Below are 20,811 nucleotides of genomic sequence, written 5' to 3'. Positions count from 1 at the left end.
GATAATCTACACACAAACAATACTATTGAGCATTGCTATATTATCACCATCCCCATACATTCTGCATTATTTATTGTTTATTCTCAAATTAATGTTAATGCTTCTCATTCCAACTGTGGTTTCAGAAATAAGGAGAACCTTTTGCCTGAATCAATCCCCAGTTTGCAACTGATCACCCCCGAAGAGGAGTATTTGTTCTCAGGCTAGACTGATCAATGGCTTTGATCTTGTAACATAAAGGTACCCTTCAAATATTAAAGCTAGACACTCCAAGAAGATCAATGATACAATACTATCTAGAACAAATGTATAATTTTATGGGCCAAAAATGGATAAAAATGATAGATAGATAGATAGATAGATAGATAGATAGATAGATAGATAGATAGATAGATAGATAGATAGATAGATAGATAGAAAATGAAACATCACTGAATAGATATGCCGTATTTATGTAATATATTTTCAGCTAAAGTAAATAAAACAGTCTCTTGAAAAGAAAAGCCTTCCTGTTAACCTTGCAGAAAGGACCTTTATGTTCTTGAAAGTTCAGCTATACAATATTTATTAGAGTTTATCCATGCTGTTTACTCCTGCTAGGTATAGTACAGTACAGCTCTTCAATATATAAATATATATTTTTTTATTTTCATATAATATCATATACAAAAATATATTTTAAATTCCTGTGATTATTTGTATATATTTTTTTCCATTTTGTCTTAGGAGGTTGTTTTTTTTGTAGGTAAAGTAGAATTGATAGATCTTCTGTTTGTTCTGGACCATAAATCTCAGGATTGTCACTTATATATTTTTTTTTAAAAATCCCCCACTATTGCTATCGTTTGGCAGACCTTCATTGCATGCTGATCTGTTCCCCAAAGAGATTTTCTTCTTTATCCCTCATAGACCATCAATCCTATTTCACTTTTTTTTTTACCTCTGGGCCACTGACTATGCTCCTCACAATCAGACGCCGTTTAAAAAAAAAAAAGGTTAATCACTGCTGCATGCAAGTTCGCATGAATATGGCTATATTTTCGGTTATTTCTTGCTTTTGCCAATAAAAATTGGAATGCAGGTTATATTCATAGTTTTAACCCCTTAATAACCAGGCCTGAAACGGCCTAATGACTAGCTACATTTCTTTTGACATTTTTTTGTTATTGCTTCTCTACCTTTTAGCAGTCATAACTTTTTTATTTTTTTCAGTGGCGTGGCTGTATGAGACCTTATTTCATGTGGGAGAATTTTTTTTTTCCTGTGCGGTTTGGGGGGGGTAGAAAAAATTGACTGTGTAAGTTATATAATTTATTTTTGCGGCGTGAATATAGGAAAAATAAACGATTTTCAGCATTTTTTTTTTTTTGTTTGTTTTTTATCCCATTCCATGTTTCACAGTGAATAACCTGTGAAATTAATTATTCAGGTTATTACGGTCATGTAGATACCTAACGTGTATAATTTTTGTTTTTATGTAATGTATGGGCAATAAAATTTATTTTATACCAAATAATGACTTTTTTGGGGACCTTTTTATTTATTTATTTATTTTTTTGTTAAATTGTTTTTTTAATCCCATGAAGGGATAACTTTATTTACAATTTTATTTTTTACTTATAATGTATTAGCATACTGTTGTATGCTAATACATTACACTGTGTCACTATGACATAGTCTGCTGTTAGGGCAACACCAGACTAGTTCTAACACTAAGGGCCTGTTCACGCGGAGTATTTTGACGAGCTTTTTGGAGCGGAAACCGCTCCGCAAAACTCGTCAAAAACCGGCCGAAAATGCCTCCCATTGATTTCAATGGGAGGCGGGGGCGGTTTCCTATTGTCCTATCTTTGCGCGTTTACGCCTCTGACCTCCCATTGACATCAATGGAAGGCAGAGAAATTTTGCAGAGTTTTTTTCCCGCAGCACTCAATGGGCGTGAGCGAAAAACGCTGCAAAAAATGGCATGCAGGAAGGACCAAATCTGCCTCAAAACCCCAAACTGAATTTTTTACGGCCGTTTTTGGAGCTTTTTTCACTAGAGTCTAAGGAAAACGGCTCCAAAAACGTCCCAACTTCTTTTTCACTGCCGTTTTTTTACGCGTAAAAAGACGCCGCGAAAAACACTCTGTCGGAACAGAACGCTGTTTTCCCATTGAATGGGCAGATGTTTGATGGCGTTCTGCTTCCGATTTTTCGGCCGTTTTTCGGGCGTTTACGGCCCGAAAAACGGGCGAAAATAGGCCGTGTGAATATACCCTAACACTAACAGCAGGCATACTGAACAGACGGCCCTGGGATCCTTTCTAGGTCTCTGACTGCAGAGGTTTTCCCTAGTCTTCAATCACATCACCAGGTTTCCTGTGACGCGATCGAAGAGGGGAGTCCCCTTTGATCATGCCGCATTCACGGTCTGCGGCAATCAAAGGGTCAAACAGCTAGGGTCTGAGCTTTTTCCGATCCCAGCTGTATTTACTATGCTCTTCTAAGTTTAGGAGCTTATAGTTACAGCTCCTGCTTAGAGAATGAGCCCTCACGTCAAAAGACGTACTCATGATTACAGTACGGGACAGTTGTCCTGCAGCAAGGCAGGGACTCCTAGCGTCGTACATAACTATGATGCTAGGAGCCCGGCTCCCTGCAGTGTGTTCGTTCCTGGACTTGCGGCCAAAATACGTTACGTCCTTTATGGACCGAACATGCTCGTGTGAATCCAGCCTAACATTATATCCTATTAATGACCCTGCTTCTGCAGCATAACCAGTCTCTTCTTTACTAGGGCATTTGGACGTCATAGTGTGGACACCCAATCTATGAGCTACAAATCTTTTTCAGACTTGTCCAATCACTGCTGCTGGGGAAATGTACAGCCAAACACGGCTTATAGATGCCACACCCGGAGTCTTCGTGAGTAACTCCTTTAACCCTTAGGGTATGTTCACACGGCAGCCTCCATTACGGTTGAAATTACAGTGCTGTTTTCAGGAGAAAACAGCTCCGGAATTTCAGACGTAATGGCATGTGCAGGCGTTTTTCGCAGCGTCCATTACGAAAGTAATTGGAGCAGTTTTTCCATGGAGTCAATGGAAAACTGCTCCAATTACGTCTCAAGAAGTGACATGCACTTCTTTGACGCGGGCATCTTTTTTACGCGCCGTCATTTGACAGCGGCGCGTAAAAAAAATGACCGTCGGCACAGAACATCATAAAACCCATTCAAATATATGGGCAGATGTTTGCCGACGCTTTGGAGCCGTATTTTCAGACGTAATTCGAGGCTAAAACGCCCGAATTACTTCCGTAAATAGGGTGTGTGAACCCAGCCTTATATGCTTAAAGAAGACTTGTCACCTCTCCTAACATGTCTATTTTAGTAAATAATTATAATCCCGGTGCAAAAACAAGTATGGAGCCTCTTTCCTTAGAACTCTACATTGTGCCATTATTCCTCCTAGAAATGTATAAATAAATAAATTGACAACTGGGTGTTACAGTTGGGGTGTGTGTTCACACACAGACTGTCACTGTCCAATCAGTGCAGACAAAGTGAGACTGTGCGGGGACACACCCCATTGGCAAGAGGAATGGTAACACGCAGTTGTCAATTTATTCAAACATTTGCAGGAGCAATAAAAGATGAACGGCAGAACGCAGAGTACTAAGAAAATAGGTCTTAGAATACAATACTAAAATAGACATGAGAGGATAGGTGACAGATCCTCTTTAAGCCTTCATTTTCTTTCCCTTTCCTTAGAACGTGTTTCACATTTATAAAGTACCACAGTTTGGATGTAAATAAGATAAACTATATGGACAAAATTATTGGGACACATCTCTTAATCATTGAATTCAGGTGTTTCATTTAGTTCCATTCCCACAGGTGTATAAAATCCAGCACCTAGCCATGCAGCCACCTTTACAAATATTTGTGAAAGAATGGGAAAGGGTCACGTAGGGTTCGTGGACCCACTGGGCCATACCGCCTTGGCGGTATGGCAGCTGGCCAACAGGGCGCAGGTCACAGTCTATAGTTCGCATAGAGTACCTGTGGCAGCTCGGACAGTAGCAAGGCAGGCTCGGCTGGGACTAGGCAGCGGGTAGACGTCAGGCATGGAGTAGCAGGACAGGCGTGGAATACAGCACAGCACGACTACAGCACAGCACGGCACTTGACCAGGATAGCACAGGATACAGGATACAGGAACAGGGAACACTGGTAACTGGAGAACCCTAGGAGACCATTTGCTTAGACAAACTAGGATACGAGAAACACTCAGGCATCGAAGCAAGGGGCTGGGCCCTTCTTATAGTCCAGGGCACTCATGGGCTGATTACACATTAAAGTCCGGTGTGCGCGCTGCCCCTTTAAGGGCGGGCACGAGCGTGTGCACCCTACGGGACCCGACCGAGGTGAGTGGAAGTGAGCGCTGGCATCTCCTGAGGAGACTGGGGCCAGCGCTCGCAGACCAATGGCTGCGGCCTTCAGGAGGAGAGTGAACCTGACTGCCCGCAACCACGGACATGACAATGGGTCACTCTAAGGGGTTATCACTGAATTTGAGGGTGGTACTGTAATAGGATACCACCATTATAACAAGTTTGTCTGTGAAATTTCTTCCCTCCGAGATATTCCTCGATCAACTGTGAGTGATATTATTGCAAAACGGAAGCCTTTAGGAACCACAGTAACTCAGCCACAAGGGAAGCACAAAAACTATGCACCAGGAGATTCATGGCATGGGTTTCCATGGCCGAGCAGCTGCATGCAAGCCTAACTTCACCAGGCACAATGCCAAGCGTCAGATAGAGTGGTGTAAAACACGTCACCACTAGATTCTGGAGCAGTGGAAACGTGTTCTGTGGAGTGAAGAATCACCCTTCTCTATCTGGCAGTCTGATGGATGAGTCTGGCCTTGGTGAATGCCAGGAGAACGTTACTTGCCTGACTGCATTGTGCCAACTGTAAAGTTTGGTGGGAGAGGGATAATGCTATGGGGTTGTTTTCAGGGGTTGGCCTAGGCCCCTTAGTTTCAGTGAGCTTTGCTTCAGCATACCAAGACATTTTGGACAATCATATGCTTCCAACTTTGTGACCCCAGTTTGGGGAAGGCCCTTTTATATTCCAGCATGACTGTGCCCCGGTGCACAAAACAAGATCCATAAAGGCATGGTTGGGTGAGTTTGGTGTAGAAGAACTTGACTGGCCCGCACAGAGCCCTGACCGCAGCCCCATAGAACTTCTTAGGAATACACTAGAATAGAGATTGTAAGCCAGGCCATCTCGTCCAACATCAGTGCCTGAGCTTACAAATGCTCTTCTGGATGAATGGGCAAACATTCCAACAGACACACTCCGAAATCTTATAGAAAGCCTTCCCAGAAGAGTGGAAGTTGTTTTAGCTACAGGTGGGGACCAACTCCATATTAATGCCTATGGATTTAGAATGGGATGTCATAAAAGCTCCTCGAGGTGTAATGTGTAGGTGTCCCAACACTTTTGTCCATATAGTGTATCATGTATATGCATAGTAAAACACCCAGTAGTCATCTAATATGGTAGTGAGAGGGAATTTAATGACCAAAGATATTCTGCTTTGTCTTCTGATCATTCCTGCTTTCAGTGGAGCAATTCCATTGCAAACTAAACTTTATATTAGGGAACTAGTAATGAGTAATGTGCTTCAACCAAGATGTACTCTACTTACATACAGAACTTGTAATAATAAATAATAATCAGAATCTTTATATAGCGCAAACATATTCTGCAGCACTTTACATTTCAGAGGGAAAATATCAGACAATATCAGACATTACATAGTGACCAAACGAATTTACAATTCAAACAAGAGGAATGAGGACCCTGTTCTCAAGAGCTTACAATTACAATCTATGGGGAAAAAGGGAGGATACAAAATAAAAGTGCCTCTTTTGTGCAATGATACAACCATCTTTTTTAAAAGTAGGATAGTACATATAAAGCTGCATGAGCCAGTCACCCAACTAGTAACTGTGTGTTATATTCCTGTTCAAATAGTAAGTTTACCTGCAGAAGTTAGGAAAATAAAGTGGTACAATTATCCACCAATGATACTAATATTTTAAAGTTATGTTGAAATTGAAACACTGGGTTTCATTTTCCTTACTGGGTTTGAATTTCAATTGACATTACAGGTGAGATGTTATGCTGCTGGTACTAGCCCCTAGGAGATGGGTAGACTGAGGCCATAAAGGGATCGACATAGTCAGCAGCAATACTCAAAATAGGAAACAATGCTCTACAGGTATTAAAAGGTCTTTCCAACTAAACAAAATTAAATTCCAAATGACAGAACATCTTATTCAAATTTTCCACGTTTATGTGGTTTTTAGTCTTTCCACTGCCGTAAGTTCACTAGGTTTTCTATTCTTTATTGCGTGTCGACACTAACTCCTGCAAAGGGAAAACTGCTCCCCCTCCCTTTCTGTGTCAATACATCCCAGCTCTGCTCATCAACGTAACCTGGCTTCTATACTGGTAAATAAAGCCTGCCTTTCTTGCTGAGTCTTCCCCTCTCTGCAATGTCCCTCCCCCGCAGTACGTCACCCCCTTCACCGCATTGTGTAATAATTGTGCAGCCCTCTGTATTATAGAGCATTCCCTTTAATATAATCTAATTAACCCAGAGTGCATGGGACAAAAATTAGGGACAATGAAAAAATTATTTTATAAAAGTGGGAGAGATATACGGAGGTTGGGAGGGAGGCAGGGAGAGTGGATGTAAGGTGTACAGGGTCGGGAGACTGATACCGCAGGTTGGAGGAAGGCTACGTAGCATTAAAAGGGCAGAGGGAGCTCGAATGAGGGTGGAGGTAGAGAGATAAAGAGATTATCTGTAGTAAAGCCCGTAGTTTACAGTGGTTCGTGCCCAATTTATGGAGTTCAAGAAACAGCTTTCCAAAAGATTTAAGATATTTTTTTATGTATTTTATTTGGCTTGCCAGAAAAACCTCTTTAAAGAGGTTGTCCGACATTCCCGCCGTATCCGTGCCATATGTTCCTAGTGTCCTGTTGGTTCTAGATCATGCGATCCTGTAGCCAATTTCGGGCCACAGTGGTGACATCAGTTGGCACAGGACATCACTGTTGCAGCCTTGGATTGACTGAGGTCATGGGATGGAGAGAAAGGTCAGCATCGCGATGCTGAAGTAAACAAGAGCCATTGGAGTAGACATAAAACACATGGCGCCTGTCCTACGGGCATCTTAAAAGTTGAGTAAATTGTAGTATCTTTTGTTACTTTAAGATATTTGGTGACTACTGCCCTGTTTTATTAAAGGGTGGAAACCCCTTTAAAGGTCTTTATGTGTTCAAAGAAAATATTACAACCTATAAGGCCTCATTCACACCACTGTAGGGGTGTGTATGGCCCATGATTTTCAGCTCGGATGGCCACGGGCCGCCCGCAATTCATGGGCTGTACACATGGCCGTGTACATTAATTTCAATGAGCCTGGATCGCAAAATGCGGGCGTAATAAGACATGTCCTATCTATTTGCGATCCAGGCTCCCTGGCAATGCACGGACCGTGGAAACCATGGTCGTGTGCATGAGCCCATAAAAATGAATGGGATCGCAATTCACCCGCAGATTTGCGGGTGAATTGCGGCCGCAAAAATCACGTTCGTGTGCATGAGGCCTTAGGTTGACACAAAGCAGGATTAATCTATGCCAGCTTGTTTTCTTGTTAACTTAATAATGGTATCCACTCTCTGACCATTTTTACAGACATCTTATACCACTGTGATACACGCCATGAATAAGTAAGGAAAATGACACGGCGCGATTCTCCACCACTGATAATCATTGTATTGACATTTAAGCCTAAGCAACTTCCTCAGACACTTTACTCTTCTTTATAATAATTGACTGCACAAATGGCACTACAAGTGATGAAATTCCTAATGTACCACAAAATGTTATCATGTAGTATTGAACTCTATACACGTTCTATATGCATACATGACATATACATGGGACATTTATAATTAGCTGGACAAGAACACATTCTGTAGGAATATTGCTCCATTAGTGAAAAGCCTTGTTGTTTGCTTTGACAAACTAAGGTTTTTTTGTCAAACAATAAAACGTGTTTCATTGACAGGGTTGCTTATTATTTTAAGCCTTCTGTCAGAGTTCAAGAAGCCAGTGAGTGACAGTTGAATCGTGAAGTATCTATCATGGAACTTTGAGCAATTGAAGATGTATCATTTCTCATCACTTACAGATGAAGTTCATTGCCTCGCTCACATGAACGGCATAAAGATCAACCTTGTGCCCCTTTCTTGCAAAGCTATTTCACACTAACTGCATTTGAGTGCAGGAATACATGAATGGTCAGTGGCTTTTTGCTGTGTTAACTGTCACACACATACTTGAGGAAATATATGACAAAGGTACAGTAAATCCAATGTTTTACTATGTATTGTTATGTTTTGGTGAATATTGCATTAGACCGAGTAATTTCAACATCCTATTAGTCTAGGAAACAATACCCAATAGCAAAAAAATCTAAAGTTGTGTTGCTCTGAATACCTTTGATGTTAAGTACGGTTGAGTCCCATTCACACGACAGTATTTTTCATCAGTGATTACGGACAGTAATTACTGACAGTAATTATGGACCCAATCATTTCTATTGGCCACGGACACCTTTCAGTATTTGTACTGATGGGTGCTGAAAAAATCATAGAACCATAAAATCATAGAACCTGTCCGATTCTTGTCAGTAACTACGGCAAGAACTGTCCCATAGAAGTCTATGGGAGCATCCGTAAATACGGGCAGCTACTGATGTGCATTCATATACCATCCGTATTTACTGAAGCATTGCTAGGCAACATGTTGATGACATCATTTGCAACCTCCCTCTTTTTGAACTGATCCGTATATATACGGATGGCATACGGATGCAATACAGACCGTATTTATGGACACCCTTCGTATATACGGATGAAATGTGGATGCCTACTGATCCATATTTACGGACAGTATTTATTTCGGGATAGATTAAAATACTGTCGTGCGCATAGGGCCTAAAGGCTATGTGCCCCTATTACTCTCATGTACATAAGATCCTTTGTAAGTAGACTAAATTTTTAAAAAACTGCCTTTTTGTGCAGACTTATGTGTCTTCATGGTTACAGACTGCAAATTACCCTGTAAGCAGTCAGATTCTGCAGCCATAGTCCATTTCATTTGTACTCTTTAGTTACTAACCTCATGTGTGTTAGTTAACAGAGCAAATAGAGTAGTTTGTGAAAAAATAGGAGGAGACCTCCAGCTCACCAAATCCTGCGTCTCGACCAGACAACTCGCTCGGATCCCCGTGACCGCCCACGGTGAATAGTATAGGAAAAGAAGGAGATGATCCAGTGCTGTGTCAGGGTAAAAGGGATACGTTGTTCCCACTTTTATTGGTTTGAAGAAAAAATGCTTAAAAATGAAGAGGAGACGCAGTCTCAAGTTGATGATGTGGGTCGATGCCCGAGCCTACGCGTTTCGAGCACAGACAGTGCTCTTATTCATGGCAAGAAATGTAGTAGCCATGTGTGTTTGTCTCATCCATATATACCGTTAATGATTGGGGCGGGATAATGTTCGGGCACCTGTGTTTAACGGAAGTCGGTGGATAAGGAATAACCCTTTACTTACTAAAGGGAATTAGGGTAAGTCAAATATATATATGGAAAATTATTTTTGTAAAAAATATATACGATTACAAAACCACCGTCCGTAGTATTGGAATATCTGAAACCAGCTTGAAAATCACAGGCAGCATGAGAACAAATCGATAAATAAATATATGATAAGAAAAAAATGTATATCTTAGAGCTAAAAATTAGCAATATTGATTTTGTAGCCTATCACTGTCGGAACAGGGACGAAACAGAGACATATATAACTTAAGAAGCTTTTCTGTTTTAAAGACAGACAACATAAGACTGGTGCACAGGAACAACTAGGGAAAGCAAAATATAATACAATACTTGGTTGTATAACTGCCCCCAACATAAATATTATTGATATATCCAGCAAACCATACTAGTAATGTGGGGTGTATATAATTGTATATATATTGACAGCATTTCCGGTGTAAACTGCAGGTTTGGAGACACAAATAGACTATTTAAAAGTAGTTTGTGACTGCATCAGACCAGATATTGAAGGATTTCTTTGTAGTTAGTAATCATGAAACAGAAAGGTATGCATAGGAGCTGTATACATAAAACACAAAAAAGTAGGGTATTCCATAAACTTGAAAAGTGTTTCTAATAACTTACTGCGGTGGCCAGATATGCTAGGCTGACTGTAAGAATGCCATCTTCGGAGCATCATTGCAGGTGGGACAACAAGGATTCTCCTTCGGGTTAATGCCCTTGATAGACGTAATTTTCTGCAGGACCTCAGAGGCACATCCTGCGCACGAGACTGCTAGGAAATGGGCCAATGTCTGCTGAGACTGCATGGTGTCATATACTTCAGAATTACCATAAGTCTAATCAGCCAGATAATGATGAACATAAAGGCCCTTTTACACCGGACCATAATCATGTGAATGAGCGCTCATATGAACGCCCGTTCCCGACCATTGTCCTGGGTAAACAGGGGGAAAATCAGCCAATGACTCAGCAAACGCTTGTTTGTCGGCTGATTTAATCTTTATTGCAGTTTAAAAAATTAACGTTAGTCGGCAACACACCTGCTGCCGACATGATGCAAATGTATGGGGATGACCGATTGTAGAAACGATCGTTAGTCCTCATACTGAACGATCATTGACGGGAGCAAACAAGTGCGGATCGACAAGCTGTATTGCTGATCAGTGCTTGTTTTCAAGGTGGTAAAAATGGGTTCGTTCACCCAATCATTGGCCTGTGTGAAGGGCCTTAAGTATCCAGGCAACATAACATCCCTGGGAGTTTTAGGGCCTTAACTTTAATATTTGTGGGACTTAGTAGATGGTTTAAAAAAGTATGCAATTTTAGCTGCCAGAACACTTGAGCTGATATGCAGCACGTGGAGACAATATGCTGCTTAATCACGTCCAAGAAGCTCATCTCTAATGGTTTAAATAACGATGTTTCTAGTGCTAGCGTCCTCCCACAGCAAACATTGTGTAGATCAAAATCATGATAAACATCAATGTCCATATCCTAGCTGTTGCCATTAGTCACATTGTTTTATAATGTCAGAGACAGCATTGCCTTCTTAAAACAGAAGGTATTTTCTTTTCATCACTTCCATTACAAATCCTGAAATCAAAAGGTTTTTTTCTCATTTTAGGATTGTGCGTATTCTTCTCCCCTGTGGCCAACTATGCATTCAAAACTGTTGCACAGATACAGCCTAAATTGACAGAACCTTTTACTTGAACTTGCTAGGCATCACCAGTGGAAACAATGACCCTATAGAGTAGGACTTGGGGCACGAACAAGCAGAATAAGCAATATGGTTATTGTATGGTGGGAGGACAGAAACTAAAAACACCTTTCATGCACCTGTACCATAATTTTAAAGAGGTTTTCCGATACTTCAATATTGATAGCCTATTCTTAGGAAAGGCAATCAATATTTGATCAGTAGGGTTCTTATCACAGGACACCCACCAATCAGCAGAATATTGACACGTGCAACCACAACTGTATGTAGAGGCTATAACTGAGTAAACAATGAGCGGGACAGATCCTTCATTCTGCTGAACAGTGAGGGTCAGGAAAACCCCTTTAATGGTCATCACGAAATATGAGAGTGAAAACAAAACCTCAAGGAAAATATTGAAACCGGATGTTGCCTTACTGGGATTTGAGAACATGGCTTTACGTGTTGCAAGGAAGAAATCTTAGTCACAGAGCCACCATACTGCCAAGTTTTTCAGTCAGTGTGCTATTGTATATGGGCACACAACTAAATAACCCCATAGTTTGTCTCTCCACCACCTGATATATTTGAATTCAATTTACACACCAAATACAGAGTGATGACTTCTAGGGGACGACGACCCTTACTTTTGTATACCTTATTATACCAACTGCCTAATATTTCGATAGGAGTGCATACAGTATTTGACCATTGCTGCTTATTTGACTGGCCGGTAATATTGCCATCATATCTTTGGTGGCTGTATTGTATTTAGTTGTTATACAATAGGAGAGGAAATCACCATGCTTTAAAAAATATTTGGTTTGCATGGCTATCTGACCTCAATATATAAGAATCTCTTTAAAAGAGTTCAATGAGATTAGAAAAACATGACTGCTTTCATCCAAGACCAGAGCCACTCTTGCCCACGGGCTGTATCTGGTATCGCAGTATAGCAGTAATCACTTGAATGGACATGAACTGCAAGGATAAGAGTGGTGATGTTTCTGGAAGAAGACAGCCATGTTTTACCAATCACATACAACGCCTTTTTTTCTGACACCACCAAGCATTCTGCCACAGCTACATGAGTAAAAGATATACACTGAATATCAAGTGAGGGTGAGCAGGTCATTTAAAAAGGATCTGCAGGTTATTATGTGATGAAATAGTAATCGATTCGATTTACAATGCAGGTTGTGCTGTGAATTTATCTAAGATAGTTTGACAAACAATAATTGGCTTTATTATCAATTGTTAATTCAGAAGTCATGCTCCTCATTACATTTACATCTATAAAGAGATTCGTTTTTGTATTATTCGATGGATATATTTGAAAAAGATGATAGGATTTATTATCTCTAATTTGATCATTTTATAACAAGATATTTAAAAGGCATTACAATTTAAAGAAAGATTCAATAAATGAGTGATACCCTATCCCTTGTATTGTACTATGTGTATACAATGTGTGCCAACATTAACAACAGCATATGGAAACAAATGTATCTTCTCCTGCTATTGCGGCACAGATGTACCAAAAGCAAGATTCAATTACTAATGCAACAAAGGATGCTGCTGTAAATTTAGCTGTATGGCAAGGGTTAAAGTTATAGGCCACACTCACAAGCTGGTAAGAAAGCTTTGCACACATATGAGCCTTAAGGGTAAACACAGTGTATTTCAAATACGTGCTACTGACCACTGTGACCCTGACCCCGGCAATGTCCCAGCCTTCAGCAGCTGAAAACCCCTGCAGAATATATCAGTTGAGGGCTACATCCCCACTCAAATCTAATTCTGACTGATGACTATTCCTGTCTGAAAGACAAAGGCTGATGGAAACAAAAGGATAACACACACAGAGCCTACAAACAAAGGACTGATCAAAGTGACCACTGTTGAATATGAAAAGTTACAAAATACTATTAAAGGACCAGTGATGTCTATTGCGTGTAGTCAAGCCTAACCCTAAACTTCTCTGAGACTTGATCACCTTAATAAGCATTGGTTTTACATCACAGATGTATGTTGTACAGTTACACGTTTGATTTGCCTATATCTTTCATTGTTGGTCTAATGCTGGTCATCTATAGAGCCTCAATTCCTAGGAAGATCGTACCATGCAAAATAATACAAGGTCTCTATAATGACCATTTACATTACAATGTTTCCAATACGCTCAACATATTATAAAAAGTAAGTTTTCTGTAGTGGTAACAGAACACTTTTTTTTATTTTATTTTGTGCACATCAGTGTTTAGGTATTTTTTTTTTTTTTACCATAACAGTTTAAGATCATAGGTAGATGAAGAAAAAGCTTTTATTTGGGAAATATTTCATTTCCCTCTGCCGGCAGGGGAGTAGCTATATGGGGTACAGAGGTAGCAGTCGCACCCGGGCCCTGGAGCATGAGGGGGCCCAATAGCCTTTTAGGTGCATAAGAACACACCATTATAATACAGTGCAGTTTAAAAGCTGACAACTGAATACTCAAAGCTTGCTATAAACAACAACACTTTTCTCTGATAAAATTGAGATAGAGGAGATCCATTGTGCCAACAGATTCCAAAAGAAGGAAGCCTAGTGTGCCAAGTTTTACATTTAATACCAAGAAAAAAGGGATTGTCTACTATGAGCACAAGAGGAGTGCTGAGAAGCAGCAGCTCTTGCTCTGCAGACTTGAGGAGTTAATTTATTAAATAGACAGCCATTCATCTGAAATTATTAGGTAATGGCAACAGCGCACCGCAAAATGAGCTGTTTGCCATATTGATGGGTTTGTTTGTTTGAGACAACTCCTCTAAGTAAAGTAGGAAATGGAAATACTAGCGGCCTGTTCACACAGTTGTAACACACTGCATTAGTAGCAATGTCAGCATGCAGGCAGTAACCATAACTTATAATAGGATGTATAGGGATGAAGGTCATTTGTCATTATTTGAATAGATCTAGAATAGACATGCATCTGATGGAAGTTTGGTTTTATTTAATGACTATGTATCTCAAAACCAATTAATTGTAAACCCCACCGTGTAATGAAATAAAAGCTGATTTTATATCATTCTTGAAAATACAGAACTCATCTTAACTGACTCCACCTGCCACTCATTGTCACCGAGCAAACAAACAATTACACTAAGAGTAGGTACGGTGGAAAGCGCGGGTCCGAAAGACAGACACAATCACTAACGGCAAAGGTCAAACAGAGCAACAGACAGATACTACTTATGACAAGCTTCATTGCTACAAGCCTGTCTTATCCGTATCCAAGCAAAATGGAAAATAAATATATAAAGTATTATAATATTTATTCATATCGTTTCATTTAACTCTAACATAGTTAGATACTTCTAAATTGACTCGAAATGAATGGAAATTGTCTGTACCCACTAGCTTTAATAATGGATATTAAACTAATGTACTATGAAATTCTATCAATAAGAATATACTAATATAGATGAATATTTAACTGGTAGTCCACTGTTCTCCTTGTGTACACTATTTATTAGTATTTCTGTAATGTTAGATCCTGTAATATGAAAACCGCTTTTACTACGTGCTGTACCCAACATCATTATGTCAGTTTGCTATTGGAATACTAACAGTTTATAAAAAGCACTACACGACACTAAAAATAAGAAAATATTGATTTGCCTAATATGATCATGTTTATAATAGACAGTATATACTCAATAGGAAGTGCGGAGATGTCACTTAGAATGTGTACATTTTCTAATCAATAGACATAATAGGTCCAAAATATGAAATCAATCTCTATGTGTCAATAAAGTAATATATCAATATTATTTCAGTCATGGCTATAGCAATAATTACAGTGACATTACATATATAGTTATTATATTATTAGGCATGTAACGGTAATAGACAAGGGGCTCCCTCTATTTGTCCTAGTCCCGAGACACTACAAATAGCAGCTCTCACGCTACACAGGCAACCACTTGTACTGTGTACAATTTTATTATAATCCACTTTGCCTGGCAATAACGACTCAGTGAGACAGGCACTGAACAAGGACTGTTTAAAGTAGTCAACAAATTTGATGCTATAGAAAAGTTATACGATTCTTAATGCACAGAATTCTTACTTTTTTTACTTAATATATATTAGGTTTAAGGGACACTCATCTAGATATACTGTGTTATTCTGTGTTCAGGGCCTGAGAGGAAGTGCATGACAAAGGGATTCTTTCTTTGATGTTAATTTTCCATCTCTTGGCGAAGAGCTAAAGGTTCATTCACATCTGCATCGGGGTTCCATTCACGGGTTCCGTCAGACCTTTCTGTCAGGGGAACCAATGAACGGAAACCAAACGGAAACCATGGCTTTTCAATGGTGATGCTTCCATTGCTAATGGCCTTCGTTTGTCTCTGTTCCGTAAGGTTTCCATTCTTTTCGGCGGAATCAATAGCATAGTCTTCTACGCTATTGATTCCGCAAAAAAAACTGAAACCTTACGGAAGAGACAAACGGAAACCATTAGCAACGGAAGCATTACCATTGAAATCAATGGTAATGCAAACGGAAAGCTATTGTTTCCATTTGGTTTCCGTTCATGGGTTCCCCTGACAGATAGGTCTAACGGAACCCAAGAAACAGAACCCTGATACAGATGTGAACGAAGCCTAAGGGTATGTTCACACGCAGTGATCAAAAACGTCTCAAAATACGGAGCTATTTTCAGGCGAAAACAGCTCCTGATTTTCAGACGTTTTTTTAACAACTAGCGTTTTTCGCAGCGTTTTTTATGGCCGTTTTTGGAGCTGTTTTTCAATGGAGTCAATGAAAAACGCCTCCAAAAACGTCCCAAGAAGTGTCCTGCATTTCTTTTGAGGAGCCATCATTTTACGTGCCGTATTTTGACAACGGATGATACTTCTCGTCAGAATGCCCAGCTAGTAAAAGAAGTAAAAACGCCCCGATGTACGCACATAATACACGCCCACTTGTACTTTTACTTTTAAACACGCCCAGTTGTACTTTTGCAAGCCTCATTTGCATAAATACAAAAATGGTCATAACTTGGCCAAAAATGCTCGTTTTTTAAAAATAAAAACGTTACTGTAATCTAAATTGCAGCGCCTATCTGCTGCAATAGCAGATAGGGGTTGCAAAATCTGGTGACAGAGCCTCTATAAATACAATACACGTGCCTAGGTATTTTGTGATTCATGGATGGTATTATGGGAAAATGAGGAAGCCAAATGATAAAGCGAAGAGGATTTGCCACAATTTCTGGACAAATCATAACTGTGACCTGAGTGTGACTGGGTTGTGCATCAGCGGTGTATAAGACTTTTTTTCTCTGTTGCTTTCTCGGAATTTTTGAAGGTTGCAAATAGGTTGATTTCTACAATTAAAGACTACACAAATTGAATTTGGTCAAGATTTCCCTAAAATTTGGGATTTGGCAAAATCAAAAATGTTTGGGGTTCGCGACACAAAAATGGCGGCAAAATGGTGGCGCTTGCTTGCAAATACATAGTTAATAGATCAGTGCCAATGTCTTCCTCTGTGAAGCACCATTCCCTTGTTAGTACAGCATTCTCCATACGACTGTACTGTGCTCCCGTTCTGAACAAGGCTCCTGATGGAGGGGCATGTGACCAGGCACGTCCATCAGCAATGAATAACACTGCGTACCGCACTGCGCATGTGATAGTTTCCCTTGCCTGGCCACATGCCTTTTCATCAGCGGCTATGTTCAGAAAGGGAGCACTGTACAGTCTGTGGAGACGGCTGTACTTCACAAAAAAAGACAGCAGCGCTGGTCATAGAAGACCTCAGGGAGTCAGACACAAGTTCTTAGGGCAATTGGGGCAAATTAGTGGCAAATATATTACGACTGAATTGAACAGCCGATTTGTTCTAATCCGACCATGTTAAAGATAGGGTATATAATTAGGGTATAATTCTTATTTATACCACCAAACTTACCTGAGCCACAGCACACTACAGACACAATAGAATTCTTATAATTCAAGATAACTACAATGGATAATACTATTAAAATATGACACTACCTGATTCAATCTCCCATACATATACCGAGCCATCTTCACAGCCAACAACTAAGACTTCTTCCACAGGATGCCATTTCAGAGAATTTACTGGAAACAGATGTTTTCTAGCATGGAAAAGGCAAGCTCTTTCCTGAAGGTTCAGAAGTGCCACTGAATTATCACTACACATACAGTATATGCTCTGGAACAATTTTAACTGTCAAGGAAAACATAAAATAAATATCACAATATATATCTACATGACTTTATAAAGAGTAGTTCAGTGAATTAGTTACCACTTTAAGCATGGTGGCTTGTTGGTTTTGAGTGATTTCCACGTTTTCATGATAGCTTTACAGAAACAGCTAAGCTTACGTAAAACCAATCATATTCCAACTTTAATTTTTCCAATGAAGGTAAGAGAATAAAAAGAGTGACCCAATGGTTATAGGCTACTGTTGCAGTTTGTCTGTACTGGGCTTTATTCATGAGGCAGAAAATACAAATAATGAGATGGCAACGGTTTTCTATGTAGAATTCCAATTATAAACAAACTAAATGTAGCAATGATGCTAAATCACCTATCAAATAGTTGTTGATGTTTTGTTTATTGCTGGGATAAGCCATGACTGGTCAGTGGGGTTCCAACCGATGTGACTTTCCACTAAACACTGGAATGGAGTAGCACAGCACTAGGCAAACATGATGCCACTTTGTCTCCTGTTGGCTCGGCTTGACTTTTTCTAGAGTTTGCCTAGTCAGCCCATTATAGTCAATGGTCAGCTATGCAGCCCTTCAGAAAAAAAAACTGGGCAGAGACATCAGGAGACAACGTTTTATGGCACTTTCCGAGAACTGCTGTTTTAACTGTTTTAGTGATCAACATGGGTCACAGCAGTCATACCACCACGACCATACATTGATGGCATATCCCAGTGATATTCCATCAATGTTTGTGTTGAGACAACCACTTTACGGTCCATCTGTCACAAGACAATGCACTATAAATTATGGAATATATGAAAGATATACTTTAAGAAATAAAGAAGTATAGCTACTTCCTGGTATACATATTGATGTTTATGAGGCTAATATCTCAACTCACGGAAAGTCTGACAATGCACTGACCCCTCTTAACTGTAAACAGAAAAGAAGACCTCCCCTCAACCAGTTGTTGGATCCTACAAATCTAAATTTTATGACATCTCTGCTTGACATGTTAGAAAATAAATTTGTTTAAAAACCCTTTAAAATCAATAATGTCTATGCCCAGAGATCTCACATAACTTTAATAGAAAGATCAGGCTATATCTAACCACTTGTAAATTCAATATCTTCTAGAATTTATAATTTAAGGGACTTCAAATAGAAAATCTTTTATTGTAACTATTCTGATTTTAGTTTATGGTTTACCTTTGGACAACAAGTATCAGATCCTAGAAATCCAAGAGATGATCTTATTATTTTATGCTAATATATATTTGTGTTCTTAGACTGTCATTTCTATTAGTAGATTATGTTTTCATTTCTTCCTGCGAAAATTTACCCCAACAATTTAACTTCTTGCCAAGATACAATGGACACAACACCAATTTGTCTACAAATACACAAATGTCATATACAAATTTTATATTATATACTGTATATGATATATTTGTGTGTTTAGTTGTTTAAATTGAAATCAACCACACAGTTATCTTTGACATAAAAGTGCATATTGTAGATTTTTCCCACTGCAGGATGGAGACTTTTGTGTTGCATGCTGACTGTCTGTCAAAGTTCTATGTATTTTATTCAAAAGGTCAGGCATTTTTTTAAATGTCAAGTTTAGTTGACCTAAAGCTGTCTTTTTAAATTATTTTTAACCGTACCAAAACAAAAGTGCATCAATCAATAATTAAAATAGAATATTACTTTACTGAAGTTGACACATGTCTGAAATATATAAACAGGTGTAGAAGAGCTTCATTTCTCATTTAACTCTTTTGGGCTGTATCAATTGCGTAATTGGAGAACACTCTCAATTAAAGGGAAACTCCAAAACATATATATATATATATACATATACACATACACAGTGAATATAAAAAGTCTACACACCCCTGTTAAAATGCCAGTTTTTGTCAAGATACAAAGTCAGTACCAGATGAATCATATCAGAACTTTTTCCACCTTTACTGTGACCCATAATCTGTACAATTGTAGTGGAAAACAAATTGAAATGATTTGGAGGGGAAAAAAATAAATAAATAAATAAATAATGTGGTTGTAATGACACGGTAGCGAGACAGACAGGTGAGCCCTAATCTACCCGCCACTCAGTCCCTGCCTACTTGCAACGACCCATCCTAAGCGACGGGGTACAACTGGGCGACGGTCCCTACACTCAGTAAGTGCAAGAAAGACAAAACAGACAGGGGTACACAGAAGCTAGGGAAACGGGGCAGCTGACCACGGAACACCGTGAGCAACAAGAGTGGTGAACGAGCCGAGTCGTACCAGGAGAGAGCAAGGTACAAAACGCTGAGCAGGAGAGTGGTCAGAAAGCCAAGGTCAATAACAAGTAGAGGATCAGTAGTACAAGCAGCAGCAGCAAGCCAGGTAACAAGCATAGAAGTATCACAGGCAAAGGAGGAACAGGAAAGGCAGGTATAAATAGACAGTGGGCGGGAACTAGCTCCATCTGGCCAGGCTGTGATAGGCTCTCCCACTCCTAAGCCTGCCATCCTGAGTGGTGGAAGATGGAGTCAGTCTCACAGACATAGGAGCAGGTGCAGACTGATTGCCCACGGGCGTCGACACAGAACCTGTGTCTGGCAAATTCTTTACAGTACCCCCCCTTTTATGAGGGGCCACCGGACCCTTTCTAGGTGGACCTGGTTTATTGGGGAAATGAAGGTGGAACCTCCTGAGCAATACCCCAGCGTGAACATCCCGGGCGGGTACCCAAGTCCTCTCCTCAGGCCCGTATCCTCTCCAATGGACCAGGTACTGGAGGGAGTCTTGGACCATCCTGCTGTCCACAATCTTGGCCACCTCGAATTCTACCCCATCAGGGGTGAGAACAGGGACCGGAGGTTTCCTTGAGGGAGCCAAGGACGGGGAGCAGCGTTTAAGAAGGGAGGCATGAAAGACGTCGTGCACTCGAAAAGACGGGGGCAACTCCAGTCGGAAGGAGACAGGGTTAATGACTTCAATGACCTTGTACGGCCCTATAAACCGGGGAGCAAATTTCTTAGACTGGACTTTTTATAGAAGATAGCCACACCAGATCCCCGACCACAAACAAGGGGTTAGCGGAACGTCTTCTATCTGCCTGAGTCTTTTGTATGCTCTGGGACGCCTCTAGGTTCTTCTGAACCTGGGCCCAGACTGTGCACAGTACCTGA

General features: G+C 40.0%; 1 protein-coding gene across 3 annotated transcripts in view; it reads right to left on the bottom strand.

Annotated features, from left to right (window-relative positions):
• The window catches only part of WDR72 (WD repeat domain 72), a 266,149-nt gene that overhangs the window by 169,716 nt on the left and 75,622 nt on the right, over positions 1 to 20,811 (bottom strand). For all 3 annotated transcript variants that reach the window (XM_075855213.1, XM_075855215.1, XM_075855214.1), the window contains exon 13: positions 17,444 to 17,639. In XM_075855213.1, the coding sequence (XP_075711328.1) occupies positions 17,444 to 17,639 (196 nt within the window). The remainder of the gene's footprint in view (positions 1 to 17,443; positions 17,640 to 20,811) is intronic.

This window comes from Rhinoderma darwinii, chromosome 3, assembly GCF_050947455.1.
Source record: "Rhinoderma darwinii isolate aRhiDar2 chromosome 3, aRhiDar2.hap1, whole genome shotgun sequence".
In the NCBI taxonomy this organism is placed as follows: domain Eukaryota; kingdom Metazoa; phylum Chordata; class Amphibia; order Anura; family Rhinodermatidae; genus Rhinoderma; species Rhinoderma darwinii.
The sequence above is the reverse complement of the archived record's forward strand: the minus strand, read 5'-3'. Positions and strand labels throughout refer to the sequence as shown.